Below are 8390 nucleotides of genomic sequence, written 5' to 3'. Positions count from 1 at the left end.
GGAGGCATTCCTTTTATAGATGAAGGAATGCTTCTCCTTTACTTGTTCTTCGATGTGGGACAAGCAAAGTTACTATTCTAGTCTATTTAACATGCAGAAAGCTATGTTATGGAGGCATGTTGGCAAGGGCGGGAAGGTGGCTTCCTAGTGGCGGATTTGCGACTTCCGGATACCGCCGCGTAGCCTGAACATAGGGCTACACAATGCATGTCTCGGTTGGGCCTTGCCATGTCTTGTGGATGTCCCAAAGTGGGTGTTACTTATGCTTGGTGATGTAGTAAATACTCCATATTATTGGAGGTATGTACAGAAACAAAAAAAAAAACCAGCAATATATTTTCACTAAAAAAAATTGAGTGAATTAATATAATTTTTTATATCAATGTATCTACAATGGTTTTGATTTTCACTTTCATCCTCCAGGTGGGTTGTAATCAACGCAAATAATACCTGGCAAACAATAAGACCTCAAAATGCTCAGTTTCCATCAAAAATTCAGAAACCATCTACAAATGTTCAACAACTGAGCATTTTAAAGGCATCTTAAAGGCTGCAAGGTCTTCAATGACTTGTACAGACTCCGGCCGTGCTTCAGCATATTTCAAGTCTGTTTCGCATCCCCAAACACGAATTGCAAGTCAGTCTCCGACACTTGGGAGATGACTGTTGCAAATTTGTTTTTGTACCAGTTCATGACATCGTCCTTCTGAATGCTTCTGAGTCATTCTGCTTCCTGTTTTGTATAGTCAAACATATACTTGCAGATCAACATTTATTTGAATAGTTCAGAGCACGAGCATTAGAAAGGTCTAGGCAAAGCATTCCAGCAGGCAGAGAGGATATATACACTACATTTTATCGGTAATCTGTAACCAATATCGATTGGTTTCATAATGGAGGGATGGATCTTTGCAATTGGCCCAGCTCTGTAATTCTCAAAAGAGGCATCATCCAGTCATTGCTGCAAATGCGACCACATTTTAGTTATAAGAAATTCCGTGTCCAACAATCATATATGATATATCATTTTGCAGATGCTCAATAAGAAAACCACACGAGTTAAACCAAGTACGTGAGCATAACAGAATAAAATCAGATTCCCATGATCAAGAAATGCCTTGTACATTTCATTATGGCACCTCAAGTTGCAAGATCCTATAATCTTGGTTTTAAAAAGTGTATACATAGTATACTACAGTTAACAGTTCATACTTCTGAAGTGTTTATAAAAAAGATCGGCTAAAACCTTAAACTCGTATTATTATTAATTTATTATTATCTTTTCGCTATTAAGGGGGGGAAAAAGCCCCTTAAACTAGCAGTTTCAAAGGAACCTTGAATGCTTACCATCAACTCGTCCAGTCTATTTATAAAGTTCTCAACTGTCCCTCAAGTAGATTGGGTTGTACTCAGCTGACTGAACGCAAAAATAAAATCCAAATATATTGCAAGTAACCCACGGGCCACAATGAACAGTATAACCAAGCTGCTCCTTCGTCCTATTTCCAGATCTACAAGCGCAATCGTAAGACTATACATCAAATTATAAATTCATCCAACTACAATGTCACATACAAATTCTTTAGCTAATAAGAGTAAATGTAATGCTCTCAGACTCGATAAATTACCTTAGCTGATTGAAAAGTGGTTCCTCCACAATTTCATTGAAAAGATCTATCAGGGCTCTCAATCTGAGGGACTCGATCCTCAATTCCCGCTCAATTTGAAGCTGCAATGTGAAATCAAAACCAAGGGCCACACATAAGCCAAAGGCACATTTATATAGAAAACCAAAAAAATAAATAATTAATACTTATTCACTGAAATTGTATAGAAAACCTAAATCACCGAATTTGTTTCAGACTTATTCTTCACACTGACATCTCTAATGAGGTTAGCAGAAGGAGGAAGACAAATACACTGTTCACTACGCATCAGTTCAATTGGAAGTGGTTGTACACCAAAATTTGTTTTAAATATATCTGAAAGCCTGACTGCTTCTTTTTCTGACAAATTTCCATGACAGAGGCCTTCAATGTACACCTGTGCATATTGAGGAGACAGTAAGTTGAAATAATTCTATCCTTTTTACAGGAAACTACAATATATAATCACTAGACATCACATCTGACAGCCAACTCCAATTCCTCCAGAATTTCTTACCACTCTCTACTTGATGGTTACACATGAAACTGGAAAAAAAGGAAATCAACAATCCTGGACTGTTTGTGTGTACTGTACCTTGGACCAAAGCTGAGGAATAAATGACTTCACATCAGAAATAGAAAGTCCACTTAAAATGTGCAACTTCTCATCAACATCATACAATCTCTGGAACAAAACTTGCACTCTCAAGTATGCAGAGTGACTCAGAGGCTTCACATTGGTGTTCTTTAACTTTCGCTCCATATCTTCTTTAATAACCTGTTAAGTGTAACTGTCATAAACAAGCCCGAAACCGGCAAGGTATTCTTATCTATATGAAACTTAAACCAGACATAGAGCGGATAGCAGGGATGAATGTCTAAGCATACCATAAAACGATCAGAAATTGGCATGAAACTTTCGGTTGTTTTCAAAATCTTTGACAACAGAGCTGGAAGCTTGTCATTGAAACCGTAGACCCTTAGCTCCAGCTTGTCAGTCGATACAGATACCAAAGTTTCCAGCTTGGCAACACTAGCCTACATGCAGAGATAAGTCAATGAGGACAACCTGACCAATATTTTTCTACAAAATCGAGTATACCCTTCATAGACATCGGTAAACGTTTCTTTAGTTCTCAAAATTAGCTACGCAAGGCTGGGGAAGACTACCATTATAAATTAAATTCAAGATCAAAATAAGTGAGTTGTCAAGAATGGAGAGAGAACACATTTGTAATTTATAATGGTAGTCGTCTTCTCATATTTGCTATCACAAAAAATAATTCATTGAAAATGCACAGAATAAAAAACAAAGTTTAGGAAGCTAAAGCTGAAGGAAATCAAGAAACCAGCAAAAACCAAAGACCAACCAAGAGTCCAAAATTTCAATATATGATCTAATTAAAAGAAGTGCACGCGTCAGCATCCTTATACATTATCCTTCATGTGTGGTAACAGAGTTAGATTTTAACCTTGTACTTCTACTATTCCAAAACACAGAAAGATTGCAATAAAGTGACACACAATAAAGACTTGCCGAATGAATGGGTAGTTCACAGAACCAAAATAATTACAACTTGTAGCTCATGCTTCAACAGATATTCTGATAAATAATATTCAAACACAGCAGCCATATTTATTGCAGGAAAATTGAAAACATATTAATGATGAGCAAATTGAGAATTTAGTGGGACTTCAGATGCAATGGAACTCATCAGCATTATATATATTACTACATGTCTCTTAGTTTCCATATTTAATATGTGTCATACATGTGCATATAATTTATCTATTACTGGAATCTAGATATTTGTTGTTTACTTCTTTACTGTATCTCTCTGTCGTACCTATTTTTCACTCAGACGCTTTTTATTTTTGTCCTTTTTAAGAAGGTCAGTTTCTGGTGTACTCTAAATTTTAGAACACTATTCTGATCTATCTATTTTATAAATTAACAATTAAAATAGAACAAAGACAATTGAGAAAGAAAGTTAATTTGTTACCTTCTGACAACGACAAAAGGAAAAAATGAGCCCAGTCCTTGACAATGTTGTCCTTACTCCTTAATCTCCATCCTTTGCTATGAATCCATGATTACCAGCATATTCAATATCACCAGGTCTGCTGCTGCGCAAATCATTCTTGCAGCCTCATGACCACTGAACTCTTCATCCAATATTCCATTAGCCTCTTATCTGAAAAGGATTTTGAAAATTAGATTCCTCCCTATATTTGAATCTCTTTTGCAACCCATAACCAACACAATGCTTCCTAGCAGCAATCCGAGCAGAATAGCCAGAAAGTGCTATTCAGCATGGAACAAGACAATGATGGAAATGACAAGTACAACCTAAATCATGTAATTATGGTCTTTTCCGTAAGCTAAATACCCATAAGAGTAGTTTCCCAATCTGAACAAAAGGTCACAAAAATAGTCTCCGTCATAAGATTGTCCATTGTTATCGTTGGGTGGTGGTTCAAATCCTAGACATATTGCAACAAAGTCACTAAGCACAGAAAGATTCTAAAAAAGTCAGAATCAAGAAAGACTTGCAATATGAATGGTGGTTCAGAGGTCCAAAATAATGCAAAACTTGAATCATGACTCATGGGATTGATAAAAGAATTGGTTCTTAAACTTTGGACATAATTACCATAACTATTCCTGAGTAAACGACACCCTTATTGAAGAATAAAGGAGCATCATCCAAGAGGAGTTGATGGCCTTCAAAAAGCAGAGGACCTCTAATGACTATGGACAGCAAAACCAAATCATGTCCTTTATTCTTTTTATTATTTGAATTGACGTAGGAAACAGCATACGCATACAAAACAAAACTTTGCTGGTTTTGATAAGTCATATACACAAGGTCTGATTCATGAAAATATTTATATTGAAAGTAGCTAGAACTTTAATATATCTTCGTTAACTCTATATTCCCCCCACCCGGCAAGGCCTGTCTCTCATTTTTCTTGGTTCCTCACATGTCCATAGAATCTTAGTAAAACCATCCACTATATGATAACCTAACCTAGGGATACAATCAAAGATGAAAAAGAGAGTTAACTTTAGTTTAGTTACCTTTGACCTGTAGACAATGAAAAAACAGTCTCCTACTTATCTCGCTCCACATTAATTGTTCTTTATGGAATTCAAGAACGCCCCTGATATAGCCATTCCTGGTTTGTTGAGGAAACAGTCCTCACAATCACTAGAAGGCACGAGAGGTGATGCCACAACTATAAGAATAAAATTTTCCCCATTTCCCACATCTATTTCAAACAACTCATTAAAAACTTCTTGAAACTCATGAATTAATGTCTTGCAAAATGATGTATTAGGAGGAATGACATCTATAGCAAGGATTCCATTATCACAAAGTACTCATCTGATGGACAAAAGAAAATGCTTCCTAACAAACTCCAATGACAGAGCAATTAGACCATCTGGCATTGCTTGAGTCCAAATCACCACAATCACATCAAATTTAGTATCAATATCATTTCCATTGCCCACGTCACAACCATTTTCTACCTCACAAGCACCAGCAAGTTTATCAATAACTTTTAATGCATCTCTAACACAAACTTTGATGTGCTCACCATCTTCCGGTCCAAAATACTGCCTAGAAACCCTTAGCACCTCCTCCACACCCACAACCAGAAAACTCAAAACTCAATTGGGATTTCAAGAAACCAAGAAAAGTTTCACCCCCAACTCCTGAAGAAAGCTTTTGGCTCACCCCACTTCAGCTCCATCCCTCAATGTAAGGAGCACCCAATCTAACAAATGACACCACTGAACACCCTTACTTGGTCACTAAAACACTATCCTCTAGCCTAAATTCAACTTGTCCAATTCCCACACAATTCAAACCAAAACCCATTTTGGGAACGATACGCACATCAGTCTCAACTAAATTGGGCATTCCTGCTTTTTGATCTCAAACCTCTTTGAAACGTGACCACCACAATCAAGCTTCACAACCATTTCACAACTAAATTGGACATTACATATCTTTCTAAATGGTGTTAAGTTTATCAACGGAGGCCACAATCAAGAAAGAGTTGCAATATGAAGGGTGTTTCAGAGGTCCACAATCATGGAAAACTTGAATCATGACTCATGGCTTGAAAAAAGGTTGTTTTTGTAAAGTGATACAACCACCATAACTATTCCCAGAAAAGCAGTCCCTTGTCAAGGAATAAAGGAGCACAACCAAAGAGGAGATCGCCTTTGAAAAGAAGAGGACCTAAAATGATGGTGGACATTTGGACAGAAATACCAAGATTATGTCCTTTATTGTATTATTTAATTTTTTTCATTATCTGAATTGAGCAGCAAACACATGGTATACGGACACAAAACAAAACTTAGCTTGTATTAATAAATATATATGGTATTTCATAAAAATGTGTATACTAGAAGTAGCTGGAACTTCAATATCACGTTATTAGTTCTCTACTTCCCCCTCTCCTGGCCAGGCTGTCTCTGTTTTTCCATTTTTCTCCGGTGTTCATTAAACAAAAAACAAAAAAAGAGGCTAGGCACACAGTAAACACCGCAACTGTCTGTTTGATAACCAAAACCTGGCTTACGATAAAAGATAAAAAAACAGATAAGAGTTATGTTTAGTTACCTTCTGGCCACTTGACAATGCAAAAATAGTTCATTTAGTTGGACAGCTCCACATTCAATAAAGCCACCAAAGCTGCTGTCCAAATCTTCCTGGCTCATCGCTACTCACTTATTTATCTATTTCCCCAAAAGACCTGTCCAGCATCCTATTCCAATCAAAATCAGTTACCTGAAAACAGATTTGAAAGATCAGATCCCAATATATGAAACATTCTTGCAGCAAAGAATTATTGGAATGTTTCTTTCAAAGCAAAAGAAAGTTCTACGGTATCTGGATGAGTTAATCTCAAACTGCACTTGCAATAGCCCACTCTTTTTCTTTCTTTGATTCCTATAAGCTACTACACATAAGAGTAACATAAACTTCTAAACTGTCATTGAAGCATACCTAATGTTGGTTTCTTCTCAGGAGACCACTTGCAGTTTATACTCATAAGCAAACTGTTTGGTCATGTTTCACTCTAAACACAATAGCCACCATTTAATTCCTCTATCTCCATGGTATTTTGGATAAAAACAGAAATTTGGAGGGAAAGTTAAAGTGAGAACAAGAATTACTGCTGTACAGAGTTCTTCTACTATCTCATCTTCTCTCCTCCAATCCATGTAGAAGTGGGCTAATTAAAATTTTGGGGTTGATGGTAGAATTATTCCAAGTATCTCGGCTGTTCATCCCTCCTCCTTTTCTTACCTTCATAACATAACAAAGAATGGTTCTTTCTACGCTTTTATGTCTTCCCCACCCCATAGCTAATCCCTTTAACAAAGATAGGATTAAAGCTAGATCTTCTTTATGGAATTCAAGTATGCCCCAGATATGGCTTTTCCTAGTTTGCTGAGGAAACAGTTCTCACAATCACTAGACGGCATGAGAGGAGATGCCACAGCAATAAGAATAAAATTTTCTCCATTTCCCACATCTATTTCGTATAGCTCATTGAAAACATCTCGAAACTCATGGATCAATGTCCTGTAAAATGATGTATTTGGAGGAATCACATTTATAGCTATGATTCCATAATCAGAAAGAACTGATCTGGCTGACAAAAGGATATGCTTCCGAACAAACTCCAATGGGGGAGCAATTAAACCATCCCTAGCATCACTTGAATCCAAATCAACCATAATCACATCAAACTTAGTATCAACATCATTATCACTGCCCACGTCACAACCAACCTCTACCCCGCAGGCACCAGCAAGTTTATCAATAACTTTTAATGCATCTCCAACACAAACTTTGATATGCTCTCCATCGTCCAGCCCAAAATACCGCCTAGAAACCCTTAGCACCTCCTCATCGGCTTCCACACCCACAACCTGAAAACCCTTAGCACCTCCGTCTGGATCAAATTGGGCATTCTTCTAAATCTCAAACGCCTCCTGAACTCCCTCGTTGAAACCTCACCACCAGAGTCAATCTCCACATCCTCCACCACCATTTCACCAACCAAACACCCAACGCATTTTTCCAAAACCAAACTAGAAATCAAATTATCTTGGTAACTCAAAATGGGTATCTCAGGAATGCCGTGTTTAAAGCAGGACTTGGACTTGGGAGATAAAGCAAGAAAGAGAGGTTTCAAGCTCACCCCTGAGGAGGAGCTGGAGATGGCCGGAGTGGGTGGAGAATATCCAGTCGGACTGGCGGTGTTTGGGGACGAGCATTCCGGCGACTCGGGGTGGGTCGGCGGCGAGTCGAGAACGGCGACGCGGAGGCTGAAGGTGGTGAAGCGAGATGGGGTTATGATTTCGAAAGTGGTATTATCGAGGATAGCCATTTCTTGGGGGAATTGTATTTTTGATCCCAGAGTCCAGAGAGTCTCAAGTTTCTTTCGTATGGGAGCTGTTTTTTTTTTTTTGAAAGGATTTGATTTAATTAGATATCAAAGCCATAAGAAACAGGCCAGAGTCTAACAGAACTTACATAAGAAAACCCGGGACAAACCGGATAACCTATCTAAGCCACTCTAAACTCATTAAAATCTAAAGGGACGCTCGCTGAACAGCAAGCCTAAAACTAAGCAAGAGTAGTCTCGCTCTCCAAGGAAGAAATATTCATCTAGTCTAATCTGCCAGTACGCAATTGTAGTACAAATATCAAC

The 8390-nt window shown here is 37.8% G+C and overlaps 2 protein-coding genes across 9 annotated transcripts; both read right to left on the bottom strand.

The window, feature by feature from the left end:
• Positions 1-314: 314 nt before the first annotated feature.
• LOC133717896 (nardilysin-like) lies at positions 315-7065 on the bottom strand. Of its 8 annotated transcripts, XR_009850017.1 has the most exons (10): positions 6674-7065; positions 6287-6454; positions 3650-3841; positions 2535-2684; positions 2242-2424; positions 1882-2043; positions 1629-1729; positions 1348-1511; positions 853-961; positions 315-733 (listed from the first exon to the last, which is right to left on the bottom strand). XR_009850017.1 is itself a non-coding variant. In XM_062144648.1 (9 exons), the coding sequence occupies exons 4-8, from the start codon at positions 2556-2558 to the stop codon at positions 1379-1381; spliced, it is 603 nt and encodes a 200-aa protein (XP_062000632.1). In that variant the 5' UTR covers positions 2559-2684; positions 3650-3841; positions 6287-6454; positions 6674-7065; the 3' UTR covers positions 315-961; positions 1348-1378. The 8 variants fall into 8 exon arrangements, 2 of the variants coding, with proteins under 2 accessions (XP_062000632.1, XP_062000633.1); XR_009850018.1 differs by having other exon boundaries at positions 315-961; positions 1840-2043; XR_009850020.1 differs by having other exon boundaries at positions 315-961; positions 1348-1499; positions 1840-2043.
• A 439-nt stretch (positions 7066-7504) lies between these two features.
• Positions 7505-8133, bottom strand: LOC133717897 (uncharacterized). Its single transcript, XM_062144650.1, has one exon. The coding sequence runs from the start codon at positions 8064-8066 to the stop codon at positions 7572-7574; it is 495 nt and encodes a 164-aa protein (XP_062000634.1). The 5' UTR covers positions 8067-8133; the 3' UTR covers positions 7505-7571.
• Positions 8134-8390: the final 257 nt, after the last annotated feature.

This window comes from Rosa rugosa, chromosome 6, assembly GCF_958449725.1.
Source record: "Rosa rugosa chromosome 6, drRosRugo1.1, whole genome shotgun sequence".
Classification (NCBI taxonomy): Eukaryota; Viridiplantae; Streptophyta; class Magnoliopsida; order Rosales; family Rosaceae; genus Rosa; species Rosa rugosa.
The sequence above is the reverse complement of the archived record's forward strand: the minus strand, read 5'-3'. Positions and strand labels throughout refer to the sequence as shown.

What these genes read in the sequence shown, in the direction of transcription:
- LOC133717897 (XM_062144650.1), bottom strand. Translation starts at nt 8,066, where the DNA reads ATGGCTATCCTCGATAATACCACTTTCGAAATCATAACCCCATCTCGC.
- LOC133717896 (XM_062144648.1), bottom strand. Translation starts at nt 2,558, where the DNA reads ATGCCAATTTCTGATCGTTTTATG. An exon ending in TTCCTCAGCTTTGGTCCAAG is followed by an intron (nt 2,044 to 2,241) that starts GTACAGTACACA and finishes CAATATGCACAG; the next exon opens with GTGTACATTGAAGGCCTCTG. An exon ending in CTGCTAACCTCATTAGAGAT is followed by an intron (nt 1,730 to 1,881) that starts GTCAGTGTGAAG and finishes TTCACATTGCAG; the next exon opens with CTTCAAATTGAGCGGGAATT.